The sequence below is a fragment of the Rana temporaria genome, chromosome 13 (genome assembly GCF_905171775.1).
Source record: "Rana temporaria chromosome 13, aRanTem1.1, whole genome shotgun sequence".
NCBI classification, from domain to species: Eukaryota; Metazoa; Chordata; class Amphibia; order Anura; family Ranidae; genus Rana; species Rana temporaria.
The window spans coordinates 116726237-116749427 of record NC_053501.1 but is presented as its reverse complement, the minus strand read 5'-3'; the positions used below and the strand labels follow the sequence as shown (position 1 = coordinate 116749427).

The 23191-nt window shown below is 49.2% G+C and overlaps 1 protein-coding gene across 1 annotated transcript; it reads right to left on the bottom strand.

Moving 5' to 3' along the window:
* Positions 1-10130: 10130 nt before the first annotated feature.
* On the bottom strand, positions 10131-21322 carry LOC120920290 (translocon-associated protein subunit beta). Its single transcript, XM_040332285.1, has 6 exons — positions 21222-21322; positions 16935-17089; positions 14339-14437; positions 14002-14110; positions 12477-12554; positions 10131-10777 (listed from the first exon to the last, which is right to left on the bottom strand). The coding sequence occupies exons 2-6, from the start codon at positions 17087-17089 to the stop codon at positions 10667-10669; spliced, it is 552 nt and encodes a 183-aa protein (XP_040188219.1). The 5' UTR covers positions 21222-21322; the 3' UTR covers positions 10131-10666.
* Between the last annotated feature and the right edge of the window lie 1869 nt (positions 21323-23191).

Below are 23191 nucleotides of genomic sequence, written 5' to 3'. Positions count from 1 at the left end.
TGTTTGGTTAGTTTGATATCTCCACCTCTTCGGGGACCAAAGAATTCAAGTGGGGGGGATAAGGTACATATGAAGAACACAGGTTCTGAGGCTGATTAAGGTGGTGGTTAAACTCACTTGGTGCCTTGCCTCATCGCTTTAGACCTGAACACCACTTTTTCTTCATTAATGTTTGGTTAGTTCGATATCCCCACCTCTTTGGGGACCAAAGAATTCAAGTGGGGGGAGAAGGTAGATATGAAGAACACAGGATCTGAGGCTGATTAAGGTGGTGGTTAAACTCACTTGGTGCCTTGCCTCATCCCTTTAGACCTGAACACCACTTTTTCTTCATTAATGTTTGGTTAGTTCGATATCCCCACCTCTTCGGGGACCAAAGAATTCAAATGGGGGGAGAAGGTAGATATGAAGAACACAGGTTCTGAGGCTAATTAAGGTGGTGGTTAAACTCACTTGGTTTCCTTGCCTCATCCCTTTAAACCTGAACACCACTTTTTCTTCATTAATCTTTGGTTAGTTCGATATCCCCACCTCTTCGGGGACCAAAGAATTCAAGTGGGGGGGAGAAGGTAGATATGAAGAACACAGGTTCTGAGGCTGATTAAGGTGCTGGTTAAACTTACTTGGTGCCTTGCCTCATCCCTTTAGACCTAAACACCTCTTTCTCTTCATTAATGTTTGGTTAGTTTGATATCTCCACCTCTTCGGGGACCAAAGAATTCAAGTGGGGGGGATAAGGTACATATGAAGAACACAGGTTCTGAGGCTGATTAAGGTGGTGGTTAAACTCACTTGGTGCCTTGCCTCATCGCTTTAGACCTGAACACCACTTTTTCTTCATTAATGTTTGGTTAGTTCGATATCCCCACCTCTTTGGGGACCAAAGAATTCAAGTGGGGGGAGAAGGTAGATATGAAGAACACAGGTTCTGAGGCTGATTAAGGTGGTGATTAAACTTACTTGGTGCCTTACCTGCATTAAATCAGAATCTTGAATGATGGGGGCAGCTACAGGCGTCATTCAGATATCCTTATTTTCTGGCGGCGATTCTGCGCACCATAAGAACGATCATAGCGGCAGTTCCACCGCTTGATCATGCTTATAGGCGACGGGAGTGGACACCTCACCCCTCCCCCCCACCATCCGCTGCTTCTCTGGGCTCTCCCGTGCCATGGGGGGGGGCCCCCCGAGAATGAATCGTCCGGCGCCGGATGACAACCATAGAGATTTCCTGGAGACCAGGTGGTCACCGGTCATCTCTATGACCGTCGGAGGCCCGGGCGCGACTTTATGACGTCACGCCCCCCGGGGGGTTCCCAGAAGTAAACAGAGCCGCGATCGCGGCTGTCGGCAGGAGATAGGCGAATGTTTTTTTTTTTCTCGATCTCATGCTTTCCAGCCTGGAGGAGAGATGTGGGGGAGGGGGAAGGTCTTATTGACCCCGCCTCTTTTCCATAACGAGGACCTGTCACGATATATTCCTATTACCTTCCTTTTAACAGGAATAAAAGTGAAAAAATAAATAAAAATTAAGTAAAATAAAAAATAAAATAAATATACGCCCCCCTGTCCCCGGTAGCTCGTGCTCAGAAGCGAACGTGCGCGCAAGTCCCGCCCACATATGTAAACGCCGTTCAAACCTCACATGTGAGGTATCGCCGCGTGCGTTAGAGCGCCAGCAACAATTCTAGCACTGTAACTCTAAACTGGTAACCTGTAAAAAAAAAAAAAAAAAAAATGAAAGCGTTGCCGCGTGACGACCATAGAGATTTCATCTCTATGACCGTCGGAGGCCCGGGCGCGACGTTATGACGTCACGCTCCCCGAGTTCCCAGAAGTAAACGGAGCCGCGATCGCAGCTGTCGTAATGAGATCGGCGAATGTTTTTTTTTTTTTCTCGATCTCATGCTTTCCAGCCTGGAGGAGGGATGTGGGGGAGGGGGAAGGTCTTATTGACCCCGCCTCTTTTCCATAACGAGGACCTGTCACGATATATTCCTATTACATTCCTTGTAACAGGAATAAAAGTAAAAAAATAAAAATTATATTAAAATTAAAAATGTAATTAAAGCGTTGCCTACGGAAATTTTTACGTACTGAAGTTTGGCGCCATCCCGCGAGCGGGCGCAATTTCAAAGGGTGACATGTTGGGTATCTATTTACTCGGCGTAACATCATCTTTCACATTATACAAAAAAAAATTGGGTTAGTTTTACGGTTTTGTTATTATGTCCTAATTGGCTGACAGTTCTGCCCCTCCCTCCTCCAGTCTGCAGGGAGGGGCAGAAAGCTATTCCAACCCCCAACCTGTAGTTTGCTCTGTGTATGGTCAGCAGCATGGCCTTACTCAGGGAAGGTTTCCTTGATGGTGGTTGGACGGTTTCAAATGCTACATTTTGAAATTGACATACCTCCTTCTCTAAGCAGTATGGTCGCCTGCTGACTCGGCCGCATCCACAGGCAGCTTCACTCTTCAATAAGACACACCCCGCAGTTGAATCCAACACAATTTTACTTGCAGATAATCGCAGTGCAGAGGATGCTTTTCCAGTCTTTTCAAGTGCAAGAAGACACCATGTGCACCTTCTCTGACTGAAGAGAACTGGGAGAAGCTGGGAGGGGTCTAGCAAGGACTGAACCAACTATCACCAAAGAGGAGGGGAGGACAGAGGAAGATACCAAAAATCACATTAGTAAACAAGTTGTAGTGGCCAGAAACTGCCACTAGATGTCAGCATAGTACATACAACTCAAGCAGCCATAGAAAAATAGGGTGTGTGTGAGAGAGGGGGGTGACAACACAGGAGCCGGATTGGGAGAGCGTTGTCACCCAGGAAGTGAAGTGTCCAGAACAAGGACCTTCCTGGCAGGATCGCCGGGGATTGTTAAAAAAAAAAAAAAGTGCAGTTTTAAAAAGAATTAAAAATGTTTTTTTTTGGAATTTATATGAGATTTTTAGAGGTCGGGTTTAACAAATCCACCACCTCAGAATATAAGAAGTGCTCAACCTGTGGCCCTCCAGTCTGTACTGTGATATTGGGGCCCCTAAGACAGCTTTGGGTGACACTGGGGGAGGGGCAGCTTATGGGCTCTCCATAGGGTTCCCTTAGGGCATGGGGTAGGCAACATGTGGCCCTCCAGTCTGTCCTGTGATATTGGGGCCCCTAAGATGTGATGGAAAGGGGCGGAGTCAATGTTTCTGGTAAGCGAACTGCTAAATAAAGAAACGGGAGCTGCCAAAGGATTTGTAGTTTTTGTCCATCCAGTCCTGAGATTTGGACAGCTCTGTCACACAGTACTGCCTGGCCTGATTTTTTTTTTTCTTCTCTGCTGCAGCTCAGTAACCCTGACAGGTCTTGTCCCTCCCCCTTCCCCCATGCCTGTGATTGGACAGTGAAAGAAGCAGCAGCAGACTTGATGGACTCATCTCTCTCCTCCTATCAGCATGCCCCTTGCTAAGCACCACAGTGCAACTAAGTGATTGGACTGATCTCTCGCTCAGTCTGAGCTCTGCTGTACAGGGGCTAGTAAGGGCTGATTACCAGGTTACGTTCTTCCTGGATTCCCAGCATGCTTTGCAGCTTCTCCTCCCTTTCTAAAGACTACATATCCCATGGTACCGTGCTGACTCCTCCCCTCAGAAGGCGGGCTCTGTGGAATAGGAGGCGGCTGGAAATCATTGGATACAATGTGATGATGATGCCCAAAGCAGATGACAGCGTGGGTTTAGAATGCTGGGAAGGTGTACACAGACGTCCTCCCGCTCTCCGATCACCGGACTCGGCCAATCACAGATCCCGACCCTTTACCATGTGATCAGCTATCAGCCAATGACAGCCGATCACATGATGTAAACAGACGTCGATAATCTGCGTGAGGAGAAAAAAGTAAGACGATTACCGGAGTGTGTAAAAGGGACATCACTGCTGCTATGCAGTGCCCACCAGTGCCACCTACCGGTGCTGCCAATCAGTGCTACCTATCAGTGCCACTTCCCAGTGATGCCTAACAGTGCCTTCTAATCAGTGCCGCCTACCAGTGCCCATCAGTACTGACAATCAGTGCCTTCTGATCAGTACTGCCAATCAGTGCCACCTCATCAGTGCAGCCTATTAGTGCCCATCAGTACTGCTAACCAATGCCACCTCTCAGTGATGCCTATCAGTGCAGCCTCATCAGTGCCAGTGTCACCAACCAGTGCACATCAGTACTGCCAACCAGTGCTGCCCTTCAGTGCCTTCTGATCAGTGCCCAGCAGTACAGCCTCAATGCCTTCTGATCAGTGCTGCCTATCTGTGGCCACCGGTGCCACCTACCAGTGCCCATCAGTACTGCCAATCAGTGCCCATCAGTACTGCCAACCAGTGCAGCCTCATCAGTGCCCACCAGTGTCACCAACCAGTGCACATCAGTACTGCCCATCAGTGACGCCTAACAGTGCCACCTCAGTGCCTTCTCATCAATGTCCATCAGTACAGCCTCATCAATGCCTTCTGATCAGTGCTGCCTATGTGCCCACCGGTGCCACCTGTGACGCATATCAGTACCGCCTCTGTGCAGCCTCACCAGTGCAGTCTATCAGTGCCACCTACCAGTGGCCATTAGTACTGCCAATCAGTGGCTCATCGGTGCTACCTATCAGTGTCTTCTGGTGCCACCTAGCAGTGCCTATCAGTACTGCTAACCAGTGCCTCATTATCAGTGTCTTCTGATTAGTGTAGCCTATCAGTGCCCATCAGCACTGTTAACCAATGCCGCCTCTCAGTGTCACCAAACAGTGCACATCAGTACTGCTAACCAGTGCTGCCAATCAGTGCCACTTCCCACTGACACCTAACAGTGCCCATCAGTACAACCTTTATCAATGCCTTCTGATCAGTGCTGCCTATCTGTGCCCACCGGGGCCACCTATGACACCTATCAGTGCCTTCTGAGATCAGTGCTTATCAGGGGGGAACATCAGCACCGCTAACCAGTGCCACCTCTCAGCGCCCTCTGACCAGTGCCACCTCTCAGCGCCCTCTGACCAGTGCCACCTCTCAGCGCCCTCTGACCAGTGCAGCCTCAGCACCCTCTGACCAGTGCCACCTCTCAGCGCCCTCTGACCAGTGCCACCTCTCAGCGCCCTCTGACCAGTGCCACCTCTCAGCGCCCTCTGACCAGTGCCACCTCTCAGCGCCCTCTGACCAGTGCCACCTCTCAGCGCCCTCTGACCAGTGCCACCTCTCAGCGCCCTCTGACCAGTGCCACCTCTCAGCGCCCTCTGACCAGTGCCACCTCTCAGCGCCCTCTGACCAGTGCCACCTCTCAGCGCCCTCTGACCAGTGCCACCTCTCAGCGCCCTCTGACCAGTGCAGCCTCAGCACCCTCTGACCAGTGCCACCTCTCAGCGCCCTCTGACCAGTGCCACCTCTCAGCGCCCTCTGACCAGTGCCACCTCTCAGCGCCCTCTGACCAGTGCCACCTCTCAGCGCCCTCTGACCAGTGCCACCTCTCAGCGCCCTCTGACCAGTGCCACCTCTCAGCGCCCTCTGACCAGTGCCACCTCTCAGCGCCCTCTGACCAGTGCCACCTCTCAGCGCCCTCTGACCAGTGCCACCTCTCAGCGCCCTCTGACCAGTGCCACCTCTCAGCGCCCTCTGACCAGTGCCACCTCTCAGCGCCCTCTGACCAGTGCCACCTCTCAGCGCCCTCTGACCAGTGCCACCTCTCAGCGCCCTCTGACCAGTGCCACCTCTCAGCGCCCTCTGACCAGTGCCACCTCTCAGCGCCCTCTGACCAGTGCAGCCTCAGCACCCTCTCACCAGTGCCACCTCTCAGCGCCCTCTGACCAGTGCCACCTCTCAGCGCCCTCTGACCTGTGCCACCTCTCAGCGCCCTCTGACCAGTGCCACCTCTCAGCGCCCTCTGACCAGTGCCACCTCTCAGCGCCCTCTGACCAGTGCCACCTCTCAGCGCCCTCTGACCAGTGCCACCTCTCAGCGCCCTCTGACCAGTGCCACCTCTCAGCGCCCTCTGACCAGTGCCACCTCTCAGCGCCCTCTGACCAGTGCCACCTCTCAGCGCCCTCTGACCAGTGCCACCTCTCAGCGCCCTCTGACCAGTGCCACCTCTCAGCGCCCTCTGACCAGTGCCACCTCTCAGCGCCCTCTGACCAGTGCCACCTCTCAGCGCCCTCTGACCAGTGCAGCCTCAGCGCCCATCAATGAAGGAGAAAATTTCCCTGTTTTCTAAATTTTAGAACAAACGATGAAAACTGATTTTACTATTTTTTTAGTCTATTATTTTGTTTAGCAAAAAATAAAATCCCCAGTGGTGATTAAAGGAGGAGCTGCTCTCTGCTCACATCACTTGTAATAAAAACCTCTTTGCCATTCTGAAGCTTCCCTCCGACCTCTTTGCATATTATTTTATATATACTGTGATTCTGTACTTGTACCAAATATGCTGCAGAAATCTCCCTCCGCTGAGTCTGGCTGCAGCCATTTTAACTGTGGGCAGCTGAAGCTGCTGCCTGTTCACTTCCTGGATTTACAGACAGTTACACACCTCCAGCTCTCATTGGCCCTCTTGTGACTCACCCCCCCCCCCCCTCCCTTCCTAGCAAACTCTCATGAGAGAGCTGTGCATGATGTCATAAGCCTAGACAAGAAACAGGAAGCGGGCTGCATAGAGGAAACAGGAAGCGGGCTACATAAAGGAAACAGGAAGCGGGCTGCATAAAGGAAACAGGAAGCGGGCTGCATAAAAGGAAACAGAAAGCGGGCTGCATAAAAGGAAACAGAAAGCGGGCTGCATAAAAGGAAACAGGAAGCGGGCTGCATAAAAGGAAACAGAAAGCGGGCTGCATAAAAGGAAACAGGAAGCGGGCTGCATAAAAGGAAACAGGCTGCATAAAAGGAAACAGGAAGCGGGCTGCATAAAAGGAAACAGGAAGCGGGCTGCATAAAAGGAAACAGGAAGCGGGCTGCATAAAAGGAAACAGGAAGCGGGCTGCATAAAAGGAAACAGGAAGCGGGCTGCATAAAAGGAAACAGGAAGCGGGCTGCATAAAAGGAAACAGGAAGCGGGCTGCATAAAAGGAAACAGGAAGCGGGCTGCATAAAAGGAAACAGGAAGCGGGCTGCATAAAAGGAAACAGGAAGCGGGCTGCATAAAAGGAAACAGGCAGCGGGCTGCATAAAAGGAAACAGGCAGCGGGCTGCATAAAAGGAAACAGGCAGCGGGCTGCATAAAAGGAAACAGGAAGCGGGCTGCATAAAAGGAAACAGAAAGCGGGCTGCATAAGGAAACGGGCTGTATATGGAAACAGGAAGCGGGCTGTATATGGAAACAGGAAGCGGGCTGTATATGGAAACAGGAAGCGGGCGGGACAAGGAAACAGGAAGCGGGCGGGACAAGGAAACAGGAAGCGGGCGGGACAAGGAAACAGGAAGCGGGCGGGACAAGGAAACAGGAAGCGGGTGGGACAAGGAAACAGGAAGCGGGCGGGACAAGGAAACAGGAAGCGGGCGGGACAAGGAAACAGGAAGCGGGCGGGACAAGGAAACAGGAAGCGGGTGGGACAAGGAAACAGGAAGCGGGCGGGACAAGGAAACAGGAAGCGGGCGGGACAAGGAAACAGGCGGGACAAGGAAACGGGCGGGACAAGGAAACAGGAAGCGGGCGGGATAAGGAAACAGGAAGCAGGCTGTATAAAAGGAAACAGGAAGCAGGCTGCATAAAAGGAAACAGGAAGCGGGCTGTATAAAAGGAAACAGGAAGCGGGCTGTATAAAAGGAAACAGGAAGCGGGCTGTATAAAAGGAAACAGGAAGCGGGCTGTATAAAAGGAAACAGAAAGCGGGCTGTATAAAAGGAAACAGAAAGCGGGCTGTATAAAAGGAAACAGAAAGCGGGCTGTATAAAAGGAAACAGAAAGCGGGCTGTATAAAAGGAAACAGAAAGCGGGCTGTATAAAAGGAAACAGAAAGCGGGCTGTATAAAAGGAAACAGAAAGCGGGCTGTATACGGAAACAGGAAGCGGGCTGTATACGGAAACAGGAAGCGGGCGGGATAAGGAAACAGGAAGCGGGCGGGATAAGGAAACAGGAAGCGTGCTGTATATGGAAACAGGCTGTATTAAGGAAACAGGAAGCGGCTGTATTAAGGAAACAGGAAGCGGGCTGTATTAAGGAAACAGGAAGCGGGCTGTATTAAGGAAACAGGAAGCGGGCTGTATTAAGGAAACAGGAAGCGAGCTGTATTAAGGAAACAGGAAGCGAGCTGTATTAAGGAAACAGGAAGCGGGCTGTATATAAGGAAACAGGAAGCGGGCTGTATATAAGGAAACAGGAAGCGGGCTGTATAAAAGGAAACAGGAAGCGGGCTGTGTAAGGGATTTACTGGCCAAAAAAAAAATGTTTTACTATCCAAAAGATAAAACAAGGGCAGAAGATGTAATAGGTGGAAAGAAAAAAAAAAAAAAAAAAAAAAAAAAAAAGACTGAAAATACCACCAAAAGAAATGTCTATTTGTGTGAAAAAAAAATGATAAAAATGTCCTGTGTGTACAGTGTTACATGACTGAGTAATTGTCATTCAAAGTGTGACAGCGCTGAGAGATGGAAATTGTCCTGGGCAGGAAGGTGGGGTGGGGGGTGGGTGACAGTGCCCAGTAAGCAAGTGGTTATAAAGTATTATTGATTACAGAGCCACGTTGTATTATTTTTATATCAGCCCGGAGATCACACAGAACTCCTCAGGATTGTGGTGCAGAGATTCCAGTTGCAGGGGATGCCTGTTATTTGGCCTCAAGCTGCAGACTGATGGAATATATGGGAAGGTTCCCGGTGTAAAACATACAGATATTTTTAAGCAGAGTTTGAAGTTTTGTGACCCCCGAGGATGGTGGGCTGATGGTGGGGGCCGGTGACATTTATGGCCCACCCCCCAGCTCTATAGACTCTGCATTGTCTCCATATATGTCACATCTGCAGATTTCTCACCCACCCGACATTCCTTCCCGAAGGAGAAACATCCGACACCGAGCGACAACCAGAGAATGATGATCGACAAGAGGAGATCACACCGAGGTAATAAAGCGGTAGATCTGGAGAGCGGCAAAGACTTCTATGATGGGGTGTGGAGAGTCAAAAATGCTTATTCCCCCCATTTGACTTTACATATAAATTATTTTGCTATGGTGTAGTACATATACACACACAAATATGTATACATCTAAAAAAAAAAAAAAAAAAAATTATAAATATACTTGCATGCAAAAAAAAATTATTATATATATATATATATATATATATATATATATATATATATATATATATAATTTTTTGTATGCAAGTATATTTATAATTTTTTTAATGTATACAATTATAAGTATACATACAAAAATATATATATATATATATTTATTAGGATTTTTTTTTTTTAAATCAAATAGTTTAATAGGATTTAAAAAACAAAAACAAAAACAAAAAAAAAACTCAGTAGTTTGTTGACCATAGTTTAAATTAAAAACCCAAAAACGCAACAATTTTTTTCAAAATGTAAAATAATTAAAAAAATACATTATATAATAAAATGTATTTTTTTTAAAAAAAAAAAGGAATAGCCTAGCACTAGGTAAGAATTAAAGTCCAATTCAAGTCCAGCTATTTTTCTTTAGTATATATATATATTCTGTTACAGTTTGACCCTAGTTAGATTGAAAACACATTTTTTTTTTTTTTAAATATGTAAAACAATTAAATTCCTTTTTTAATTTTTTTTTTACTTTAATTACTTTACATTTGGGGGGGGGGGGGGGGGACAGTTGCGTTGGGTTTTTCAATTTAAACTAGGGTCGGGATACTGATTTTTAAATATCCTATTAATAATAAAAATAAAAAAAATATATAATATATATATATATATATATCCCCCCCCCCCAAAACATTATACCGTTTTTTTTTTTTTATATATTAGTTATATATGGTTTGTGTACAGATTTGTGTTTTCTGTCTTGCGATGACATAAGGAATAGTTTGATGCATTTTGGTTGAATATAATTAACAACAATGGTAATAGAAGTAATAATAATAATAATAATAATAATAATAGATCATTAGTAATAATCGCACAGATGCAGATATTGGAGTTATTTAAATTTTATTAGAAAAACCCTCCATTGTTTTGGCATAAAAATTTCCCTGAATATAACGGACGCTCCCAGAAGCCGGCGCCCGTCACGATGGTATTTTCGGGATCCTACAGACACAGCGATGTCTCCTTAGCCGGTAAAATCCGGCGGCGCTCCGGACAACGCAGAGGGGACGATATGACTCGGGGTGATCGGGGGGTCCCTCTGCTGGCACAGTGTGGGACAACTTTAAAAAGAAAAAAAAAAATTGGCCAAAAAAAGTCCGAATTTGTAGGTTCAGCACCCTGGACAGAACCGATCTTCATCACTTGACTGACCGCCGTTCACCACCAGCGATCCTCGTAGAAGAGGCTCAGCGTGATCCGAATTCATTGCCGGTGTTCAGAGTCATCTTACCATTCCCAAAAAAGAATGGATGACCCGGCTGGATGTTCAGGAGGGGGGGGGGGGGCTCGTCCGGGATGAGAATTGATTTTGTGGCGTAGTGTGGTGACAACGGTTGGTAGAAGAGTCCCGGTAGGGTCGGCGTCTCAGTTCTTCTTGGGTTTGGGGGTGTCGTACTTTCTCTTGCTGGAGAACCAGAGGAGGAGGGGGATCCCGATGGAGGGAAGAGTCATCACCCCAAAGGCTGCCCAGTCCAGCTGAGTAATGATAAAGGAGAAGTCAGAATAAAAAGGGTGACCCCACCCCTGAGGATTTCTTAGCCCCATGCGATTGGCTGGACATGTCCCCAAGCCATAAAAGGCCAACTACAGCTTTTAGAATCAGGCTTGTTGTACAATTTACATTTCGTATATTATGTTTTTTTTTTATTTTTATAATGTATTTGTTATGCAAGTGGTAATGTATGCATAGAATACCTTCTCTTATCCCCACCAATGAACATGCAACTAAAATTCTTCACAATTAATTTGTGTTTCAAGTAATAAATCTTCTGAGACCCGGCGACATCATTACGTGATCTTTCCTCTGTAGGAAGGTCGGCACCTATCCTGGACATCCCTCTAGACCAGGGATATGCAATTAGCGGACCTCCAGCTGTTGAAGAACTACAATTCCCATGAGGCATAGCGAGACTCTGACAGCCACAAGCATGACATCCAGAGGCAGAGGCATGATGGGACTTGTAGTTTTGCAACAGCTGGAGGTCCACTAATTGCTTATCCCTGCTCTAGACTTGCATGCCTGCTGGCCACTGGGTGCGGAAGACTTTAGCTGTGCAATCTGCTGATCAGTCTACTAGAAAGTAATCAACCGATCAGCAGATTGCACAGCTAAAAGGCTGCAGCACTCAGTAGCCAGCAGGCATGCAAGTCTAAAGGGATGTACTCTTTGAAATAACACTCAAGACTTCACAGCCAAGTCCGCAGCACCTAGTGACCAGCAGGGAGGAGCATGCATGTCTAATAGGATGCTGAGGATGTGTTCTTTTATATAAACACTCAAAATTGCATTGCCAAGTCTACAGCACCCAGGGGCTAGCAGGGAGGTGCATGTATATCTAAAGGGATGCCAAGGATGTGTTTTTTCATCTAAAAACTTGATATTGCACAGCCAAGTCTAGTGGCCAAAAGGGTGGAGCATGTTTGCCCAAAGGGATGCAGAGGATGTTTCCTACCCTCCCCCACGTTGCCTCCTATACACCCCGCTTGGGCCCTCCCCCACGTTGCCTCCTATACACCCCGCTTGGGCCCTCCCCCAAGTTGCCTCCTATACACCCCGCTTGGGCCCTCCCCTATGTTGCCTCCTATACACCCCGCTTGGGCCCTCCCCCACGTTGCCTCCTATACACCCCGCTTGGGCCCTCCCCCACGTTGCCTCCTATACACCCCACTTGGGCCCTCCCCCAAGTCGCCTCCTATACACCCCGCTTGGGCCCTCCCTCACGTCGCCTCCTATACACCCCGCTTGGGCCCTCCCTCACGTCGCCTCCTATACACCCCGCTTGGGCCCTCCCTCACGTCGCCTCCTATACACCCCGCTTGGGCCCTCCCCCACGTTGCCTTCTATACACCCCGCTTGGGCCCTCCCCCAAGTCGCCTCCTATACACCCCGCTTGGGCCCTCCCCCACGTTTCCTCCTATACACCCCGCTTGGGCCCTCCCCCACGTTGCCTCCTATACACCCCACTTGGGCCCTCCCCCACGTTGCCTCCTATACACCCCACTTGGGCCCTCCCCCACGTTGCCTCAATAACACCACTTCCCCCACCCTTTCCCGAGTTGCCTCAACTGCACTCTTCTCCATGTTGCTTCAACTTACACTTGTTGCACCCTCCCCTGAGTTGCCTCATTTACACGCCCCCGAGTTACATGAAGGGTAAAAGACCAAACCACTTACAAAGTGGGGGGAGAATCGGCGGTCAAACTCGCGCTGAGCCAGAATTCCTCCTTGTCCCGGGGCGCTGGTGTATCCAACCTGTCGGAGAGACATCCAATGAAAAACAAAACCAGCATTGCATGTAAAATAAATGTAAGAGCCCCCCACTGGATGACACGGCTCACTCTTCTCCTCCTCCTCCCACCCCCTCCCGCAGCCAGTGAGACAACAGCTAGGAAGGAGACGGATCCATCAGAACATCCTGACTCAAAGCATTTTTCTTCAGACAGGATGTGACAAGAAAAAAGCAGAGAGAGACAGGAGGATGACCCCGCCCCCAGCCTGCACTCCTCTTGTCTGGAGAAACTGTCACCGTTTTGATGGGTCCAACTCCTTCCTAGCTGTTGTCAGCCAATTGGTTCCTCACTAAACGGACGCATACCGTGGTATGTAATGACAATACTATGCCATTAGATCAACTTCCTTTTGTTATTTGTTCTGTATATCGCTTTGCGTTGCAGCTTGTTGTTCTCAAGTTCAAATAGCACAGGTTTTCTTGCAATGACAAGCTAGCTGCTGGGGGATCTATTGTCTCCAGGAAGGATCTATAGTTGGGGCGGGAGGTCTATTTCTGCTAGTGGTGTCAATTGTGGGGGGGGGGGGGATCTACTGCTGTGGGAGTCTGTTGTTGCTGGCTGCTGGGGTCTTTTGTTCCTGTGGGGGGGTATGTTATTCGTATTTGTGAGTGTTGAAAATCCATCATTCCTGTTGGGGGGCAGATCTATTGTTGCTGGCTGCAAGGGGGTCACTTGATGTTGGCTGCTAGGAGATCTATTTTTGCAGGCAGTGGATCTATGGTGTTCCTGGGGGGGGGGGGGGAGATCTACTGTTTTTTTTTTACACACCTATGGGGGAGGAGCCAGTATACCCAGAGGATGGAGGGAGGATATAACAGGCACCTATGGGGGAGGAGCCGGTACACCCAGAGAAGGGAGGATCTAACAGACACACCTATGGGGGAGGAGCCGGTACACCTGGAGGACAGAGGGAGGATCTAACAGACACACCTATGGGGGAGGAGCCAGTACACCTGGAGGATTTAACAGACACCTATGGGGGAGGAGCGAGGATATAACAGACACACCTATGGGGAGGAGCCGGTACACCCAGAGGATAGAGGGAGGATCTAACAGACACACCTATGGGGGAGGAGCCGGTACACCTGGGGAGGATGGAGGAAGGATCTAACAGACACACCTATGGGGGGAGGAGCCGGTACACCTGGGGAGGATGGAGGATCTAACAGACACCTATGGGGGAGGAGCCGGTACACCCAGAGGAGGGAGGATATAACAGACACACCTATGGGGGTGGAGCTGGTACACCCAGAGGAGGGAGGATATAACAGACACACCTATGGGGGAGGAGCTGGTACACCCAGAGGAGGGAGGATATAAAGGCACCTGTGGGGGAGGAGTCGAACACCCGGAGGAGGGAGGATATAACAGACACACCTATGGGAGAGGAAACACTTGGGAGTACTCACCACAACCTGAGCCCCCTCCTGGGCCAGGTAGCTCATGGTGGCGGAAGTGAAGTTGAAGTAGCCGGCTTTCAGAGGACGCAGGACCACGGTGTGGGAGACGTTGCTGGCGCTGCACATGGGGAATTAAGGAAACAACGAGGCAGAAGGAGGACATGCAGTGTGAGAAGGGAGGAAGCGGAGAGAAGGGAGGAAGCGGAGAGAAGGGAGGAAGCGGAGAGAAGGGAGGAAGCGGAGAGAAGGGAGGAAGCGGAGAGAAGGGAGGAAGCGGAGAGAAGGGAGGAAGCGGAGAGAAGGGAGGAAGCGGAGAGAAGGGAGGAAACATTCATTGAAAGGATACGGGGCGATTCGGTCCCATTTCACGTTCAGCATGCCGGCCACAATCCCGAAATCCTCCGGGGGGAAGGAATCGTCTGAGAGCTCCACATCCAGAGCCGCGCTGGAAGAGAAGAAGAAGAAGAGCGTCACATCAATGGGAACCCTCCAAGGGCTGGAGGCCCCATGTGGATACTATGACTGTGTTGCCCCCGTTCTATCAGAATATGCAACAGAAGTGACGTTCCGTGGCAGCCATCTTGGTACACCCCGCACTCAGCGGATTATAGTCTTAATGCAGCTGAGTGTGGGGTGTACCAAGATGGCCGCACCGCAACATCAGTCCTGTTGCATTTTCTGATGTGTAGCGGCTTTCTGACAGGACATCCCTCCCATCACATCCATGGTGTCTGCACAGACCACAGGGTGATGGAGGGTGTGACTATAACTCTGACTCCGCCCTTTTTTCTCCTAGCCCCGCCCAAACAGGACTGCTGCTTTATGCCGATAAGCAGTTTACCGAGCAAGGGATGCTAGGAAAAAAAAAAAAATAAAAAAAAAAATTATCCTCAGCCCAGCTCCACGTCTTACACCAGTGATGGGGAACCTCGGCACCCCCAGATGTTTTGGAACTACATTTCCCATGATGCTCAACTACACTGAAGAGTGCAAGAGGATCATGGGAAATGTAGTTCCAAAACATCTGGGGTGCCGAGGTTCTCCATCACCATCGTAAACTGTAGGAGGTTAGGTCACCCCCCCCCTGCAGGCCGGGTTCACACACACACACACACACACACACACACACACACACACACACACACACTACTGCAGGTGTTAGGCTTGGGTCCCACCTACAGGCGTGACCGAACGTGGGCGCATTTCTGCATGTCGCATCGCGTATAGTCCATTTCAATGGGTTGTCCTACATCAGGGGGGAAGTCAACCTGGGGGCCCTCCAGCTGTTGCAGAACTACAAGTCCCATCATGCCTCTGGGAGTAATAACAAACACCACCACCACCACCACAACAAACACCACCACCACCACCACAACAAACACCACCACCACCACCACCACAACCACAACAAACACCACCACCACCACCACAACAAACACCACCACCACCACCACCACCACCACCACCACCACCACCACCACAACAAACACCACCACCACCACCACCACAACAAACACCACCACCACCACCACCACCACAACAAACACCACCACCACCACCACCACCACCACAACAAACACCACCACCACCACCACCACAACAAACACCACCACCACCACCACCACAACAACCACCACCACCACCACCACCACCACCACCACAACCACCACAACAAACACCACCACCACCACCACCACCACAACAAACACCACCACCACCACCACCACCACCACCACCACCACCACCACAACCACCACAACAAACACCACCACCACCACAACCACCACAACAAACACCACCACCACCACCACCACCACAACAAACACCACCACCACCACCACCACCACCACCACCACCACCACCACCACCACCACCACCACAACAAACACCACCACCACCACCACCACAACAAACACCACCACCACCACCACCACAACAAACACCACCACCACCACCACCACAACAAACACCACCACCACCACCACCACAACAAACACCACCACCACCACCACCACAACAACCACCACCACCACCACCACCACCACCACAACCACCACAACAAACACCACCACCACCACCACCACCACAACAAACACCACAACAAACACCACCACAACAAACACCACCACAACAAACACCACCACCACAACAAACACCACCACCACAACAACAAACACCACCACAACAAACACCACCACAACAAACACCACCACAACAAACACCACCACAACAAACACCACCACAACAAACACCACCACAACAAACACCACCACAACAAACACCACCACAACAAACACCACCACAACAAACACCACCACAACAAACACCACCACAACAAACACCACCACAACAAACACCACCACAACAAACACCACCACAACAAACACCACCACAACAAACACCACCACAACAAACACCACCACAACAAACACCACCACAACAAACACCACCACAACAAACACCACCACAACAAACACCACCACAACAAACACCACCACAACAAACACCACCACAACAAACACCACCACAACAAACACCACCACAACAAACACCACCACAACAAACACCACCACAACAAACACCACCACAACAAACACCACCACAACAAACACCACCACAACAAACACCACCACAACAAACACCACCACAACAAACACCACCACAACAAACACCACCACAACAAACACCACCACAAACACCACAACAAACACCACAACAAACACCACAACTCTTTCCCAAAAATGCACCACATGCATGGTGGAAAGGAAACAAGCGTTTGCAGATGGGGGGGTGCAGTTAATAATGGCCCCACCGTGCACCTGCTAAATGCCGGTTCATGTAAGAAGAGTGCGCAATTTAGCACTTGTTCCCGACATGCGTAAATGTGAAGCGGATCCCCCCCCGACTCTCCTGAGGTGATCTGAACGCCGAGAGACACCCACCTGGAGCCCACGTTGTAGATGTTGTATTGCAGGGTGAGGTCTTTCCCCTCCACCGCATATCGGTTCAGCAGAGACTTGGAGCCCAGGAGCCGCGCACCTTCCTCGCAGTGCCCGAGGGCCAGCAGGACCGCAAACGCAACCAGTAAAGTCTTCATCTACGAGGAACGCAAAAATAATAAGTGACAGGATACATAGTTATTACATTACAACAGGAATTCCAGACAGGAAATTTACTTTTACAGATTTTTACCCTCTTTTTACAGTTTAAGTTTTTTACTCTTCTTTTACCTCCTTTTACAGCTTTAGTTTTTTTACTCTTTCCTCCCTTTTACAGTTTGTTTTTACACTCTTTTTCCTCCCTTTTACAGTTTATTTTATTCTCTCTCTTTACTCCCTATTATTTTTTTTTATTTTTACAGTTTACTCTTTTACATTTTTTTTACTCTTCCCCCCCCCCCACTTTTACAGCTTTTCACTCTATTTTTTCTCCCTTTTACATTTTTTTACTCTCTTTTTACAGTTTTTTTTACTCTTTCCTCCCTTTTACAGATTTTTACTCTTTTTTCCTCCCTTTTACATTTTTTTTTTTTTTTTTACAGATTTTTACTCTATTTTTACAGTTTTTTTATACAGTTTAAGCCCAGGTTCATTCCTGCCTATTGCTCCCGATTTCAGACGCAATTACAAGAGACATCTGTGAAAGTTTCTGCACAGATGTCAATGTAAAATTCGCAAAAACTAGTACAGAAACTATATTATTTTTTTTTAAATCCGTGCAGCGGCGCAGATGTGCCGTCACACCCATTAGGACGGTGCCATTGCCGGCAAATGCAGCCGATTTGACATGCCAAATCGCACCAGTGTGAACCAGGGCTCAGTTTGTTACTCTCTTTTCGTTTTTTTACTCTCTCCTTAATCCCTTTTACAGTTTTTTTACTCTGGCCGTTGCCTACTCATTCTGGTGACAGTAATAGGCAGCGACAGGTCCTCTTTATGGAGGGATCGAAAAGACCCCAAACCCGCTTCTCTGCAATTGAAAAGCATTAAAAAAAAAACGCCAAGATCTGTTTTCTTAACCCTTTCATTATTCGAAAATTGGCGCCGATGACATCGAGGTAAATGGGAAGTGATGTCATCCCTTTAAGGTTACTATAATGTCTGGTGGAAGTGCCGGCTTTGTCTGGTGGAAGTGCAGGCTGGTCGCTCGGGTCTGCTGGTTGGACGGGAGATCCCATTAAAGCCACGGAAGGGGGGGGGGGGGACGGACATTTTTGGCCATCTTGAGTAAGGGCAGATGATTCATGCAGCATTTACTTCCTGGATCCCATCTGCCCTTAGCTCAGACACGCAGGGTGTGCTTAGCTGGGAAAGCCCCTCCTCCCATGAAGACTCCTGGCATGCATGACATCATTTCGGCCTAGGCCAGAAACCAGGAAGTAAAGAATTGGAAAAACAAAAAGTATAACACAAGTAAATCTAATCTTCCTTCCTAATTACTAACAAGGATTACAAACAGCCCGGGGGAGGGGGGTGACTGAGGGGGGAGGGGTTCTGCTTAAAGCTCCGCCCCCCCTGATTACAGGCTCCATTCACAAAGCTTTAACCCACAGGTGTCGACCTGGCAGCCCTCCAGCTGTTTGCAGATCTACAAGTCCCATGAGGCATTGCAAGGCTGACAGTCACAAGCATGACTCCCACAGGCTGAGGCATGATGGGACTTGTAGTTCTGCAACAGCTGGAGGGTCGCAGGATGAGAGAGAGGGGGGGTCCTCTGTAGTCATGTGACCGGAATGCTCAGATTTCATTGGAATCGGTTGAAAACAACCGTCACTTTCCGAGAATCCCCGTCCCGACGTGCGATCTCCGATCTCCGAGGATCGGAATTCTCTCCATAAAGAGACACAAATCTGAATGAAAAGTTACAAAACGTAACAAATCACAAAATTCTGCGAACTACAAATTCCCCCAAATTATTTCTTCATTTGGGGAAGAAAAAGACAAAAAATAACCTTTCAGGATTCCCATCTGGTAGGATTGATATTACAGAGTCCCTGGCCTCCCCCTCCCCCCCCCCCCCAAGGTTAGGCTGATGTGTCATTCCAGGGTATGCTACTGACTGCTGCCACTGCCCCCCCCCCCCCCCTCCGAGGGATAAGGCACCACTACCCCCCCACCCCCCCGGGGGGGCTCAGGTCAGGGGTAAGGCACCACTACCCCCCCCACCCCCCCGGGGGGGCTCAGGTCAGGGGTAAGGCACCACTACCCCCCCACCCCCCCGGGGGGGCTCAGGTCAGGGGTAAGGCACCACTACCCCCCACCCCCCCGGGGGGGCTCAGGTCAGGGGTAAGGCACCACTACCCACCCACCCCCCCGGGGGGGCTCAGGTCAGGGGTAAGGCACCACTACACACCCCCCCTGGGGGGCTCAGGTCAGGGGTAAGGCACCACTGCCCCCCCCCCCCCCCCGGGGGGGCTCAGGTCAGGGGTAAGGCACCACTACCCACCCACCCCCCCGGGGGGGGCTCAGGTCAGGGGTAAGGCACCACTACCCACCCACCCCCCCGGGGGGGCTCAGGTCGGGGGTAAGGCACCACTACCCACCCACTCCCACCGGGGGGCTCAGGTCAGGGGTAAGGCACCACTACCCACCCACCCCCCCGGGGGGCTCAGGTCAGGGGTAAGGCATCACTATGCCAACCAACCCCCCCGGGGGGCTCAGGTCGGGGGTAAGGCACCACTACCCACCCACTCCCACCGGGGGGCTCAGGTCAGGGGTAAGGCACCACTACCCACCCACCCCCCCAGGGGGGCTCAGGTCAGGGGTAAGGCACCACTACCCACCCACTCCCCCAGGGGGGCTCAGGTCGGGGGTAAGGCACCACTACCCACTCCCCCCGGGGGGCTCAGGTCAGGGGTAAGGCACTACTACCCACCCCCTGGGGGGCTCAGGTCAGGGGTAAGGCACTACTACCCCCCCCCTGGGGGGCTCAGGTCAGGGATAAGGCACCACTACCCCCCCACCAAGGTAAGGCTGATGTGTCATTCCAGGGTATGCTACTAACCGACGCCACTACCCCCCCCCCCCCTTAGAGGGCTCGGGTCAGGACAAGGCACCACTACCCACTCCCCCCGGGGGGGCTCAGGGATAAGGCACCACTACCCACCCACCCCCCGGGGGGCTCAGGTCAGGGGTAAGGTACCACTACCCACCCACCCACCCCCCGGGGGGCTCAGGTCGGGGGTAAGGTAGCACTATCCACTCCCCTCCGAGGGCTCAGGTCAGGGGAAAGGCACCCCTACCCACTCCCCCCCGGGGGGCTCAGGTCGGGGGTAAGGCACCCCTACCCACTCCCCTCCGAGGGCTCAGGTCAGGGGAAAGGCACCCCTACCCACTCCCCCCCGGGGGGCTCAGGTCAGGGGTAAGGCACTACTACCCACTCCCCCCAGGAGGCTCAGGTCAGGGGTAAGGCACCACTACCCACCCACCAAGGTTAGGCTGATGTGTCATTCCAGGGTATGCCACTGACTGCTGCCACTGCCCCCCCTCTGAGGGCTCGGGTCTGGGGGAAAGGCACCACTACCCACTCCCCCCGGGGGGCTCAGGTTTAAGGCACCACTACCCGCCCTCCTGGGGGGCTCAGGGGTAAGGCACCACTACCCACCCCCCCCCCCCTGGGGGGCTCAGGTCGGGAGTAAGGCACCACTGCCGCACCCCCTCCAGAGCTCAGTATAGGGTACAGAACTGCTCCCAACTGCTCAAAAGCACCCCAATACTGGGGACCCCTGATAAATTGGGGGGGGGGGTGGGAATCACCAAAAGGGAATCACAGAGGGGCCCCTGAGGCCACTGGTAGGTAGAAGATGTACAGGGGCCCCCGAATATCTACAACAAATGGGCCTCCACACACAGGAGGCTCCGAAGAGCCCCATCACTGTATTGACCGGGGAGGGGGGGGGGGGGGACTACGGGGCCCCCAGAAATAAAGGGCAGAAAATACACATTGTATCTAATAAATAGGGGACACCATACACAGGGGCCCGGATACGGTGAGGGGGGGGCCCAATAACCAGTAATGTACACTGAGCTCATGTAATAGGGGCCCCAGAATGGACTGGGCCTGTCAGTGTACAAAGGGGCCCCTGCATAGAAATGGCTGGCATAATGGTTCATAATGAATGAAGTATTATATATGAGGGGCCCTATAACTATACAGAAGGGCCCCTGGATATGAATGGACAGTCAGCTACAACACACAGGGGCCCCTGAAATCACCCAACACCTCCTCACCTCTCTCCTCTCCTGACTCCGAGTGACTCCAATCTACAGATCACCGAACTGAGAGACACGTCACCCCTCCTCCGCACCGGATATCCGGTCCTCACCGCCGCCAGGAATCATGGGAAGTGTAGTCCCCGCCCGCTCTACATAGTGAGTCAGGTGACACGCCTCTCTGCTGCCACCTGCTGGATCCCCAATGTGATTGCTATTATCATTAATAATTGTATTATTATTATTGTTATTATTTGTATTATTATTATTATTTAACCCCTTGTTTTTCATAAAAATATTTTCTACCATTTTAACACATTACTAATTTATTACCATCCTTTACTTACCACCTGCTGGATCCCAAATGTGATTGCTATTATTATTTTTAATGTTAATATTATTTTGAAAATTATTATTATTATTATTATTGTTATTATTATTTGTATTATTATTATTATTATTATTATTATTATTATTATTATTATTATTTATGATTTATTATTATTATTATTAATACATCATTCATCATCACTGTTAAAATAATGTTGTAATTATCACCATTATATTTATAGGCATTATTATTGTTGTTATTATAACTATTGTTGTATTTATTTCCTTCTTCTTCTTATTATTATTATTATTATTATTTATGATTTATTATTATTATTATTAATACATCATTCATCATCATCACTGTTAAAATATTGTTGTTATTATCACCATTATATTTATAGGCAATATTATTGTTGTTATTATTATTATTGTTGAATTTATTATTATATGTATTATTATTTTTATTGATATTTTTATTATTGTTATTATTATTATTTTTATTATTATTATTATTATTATTATTATTAATACATCATCACTGTTATTATATTGTTGTTATTTGTGTTATTATTATTATTATTATTATTATTATTTATGATTTATTATTATTTTTAATACATCATTCATCATCATCATCATCACTGTTAAAATATTGTTGTTATTATCACCATTATATTTATAGGCATTATTGTTGTTGTTATTATAACTATTGTTGTATTTATTTCCTTCTATTTAATTCTATTTTTTTTTTTTCCAAATTATTTAATTTTTTAGCACTGCCACTTCTCCCCTTGCTTTTTTTTTATCAATTTATCTTTCTATGCAGCCTATTATTTCCTTCTTCTTTTTTTTCACCATTTTGACATATTACTAATTTCTTACCATCCTTTACTTACCACCTGCTGGATCCCAAATGTGATTGCTATTATTATTTTTAACATTCTTATTAATATTATTATTGTTGTTATTATTTATATTTTTATTATTATTTTATAACATTTTTATTATCATTATTTTTATTATTATTAATACATCATTCATCATCACAGCCTGCTATGGTCCCCAGCTAGAGACTGTTATTTTCCTAACAGACTGCTGTAGGCCTTCACAGACTGCTGTGGTCCTCAGGTTGAGACTGCTATGGTCCTCAGAGACTGCTATGGTCCTCAGAGACTGCTATGGTCCTCAGCTAGAGACTGCTGTGGTCCTCAGGTTGAGACTGCTATGGTCCTCAGAGACTGCTATGGTCCTCAGAGACTGCTATGGCCCTCAGCTAGAGACTGCTTGGGTCCTCAGAGACTGATATGGCCCTCAGCTAGAGACTGCTTGGGTTCTCAGGTTGAGACTACTATGGTCCTCAGAGACTGAAATGGTCCTCAGAGACTGCCATAGTCCTCAGAGACTGCTATGGCACCCAGATAGAGACTGATAGGGTTCTCAGGTTGAGACTACTATGGTCCTCAGAGACTGATATGGTCCTCAGAGACTGCTATGGCCCCCAGCTAGAGACTGATAGGGTTCTCAGGTTGAGACTGCTATGGTCCTCAGAGACTGATATGGTCCTCAGAGACTGCTATGGCCCCCAGCTAGAGACTTGCAGGGTTCTCAGGTTGAGACTGCTATGGTCCTCAGAGACTGATATGGTCCTCAGAGAC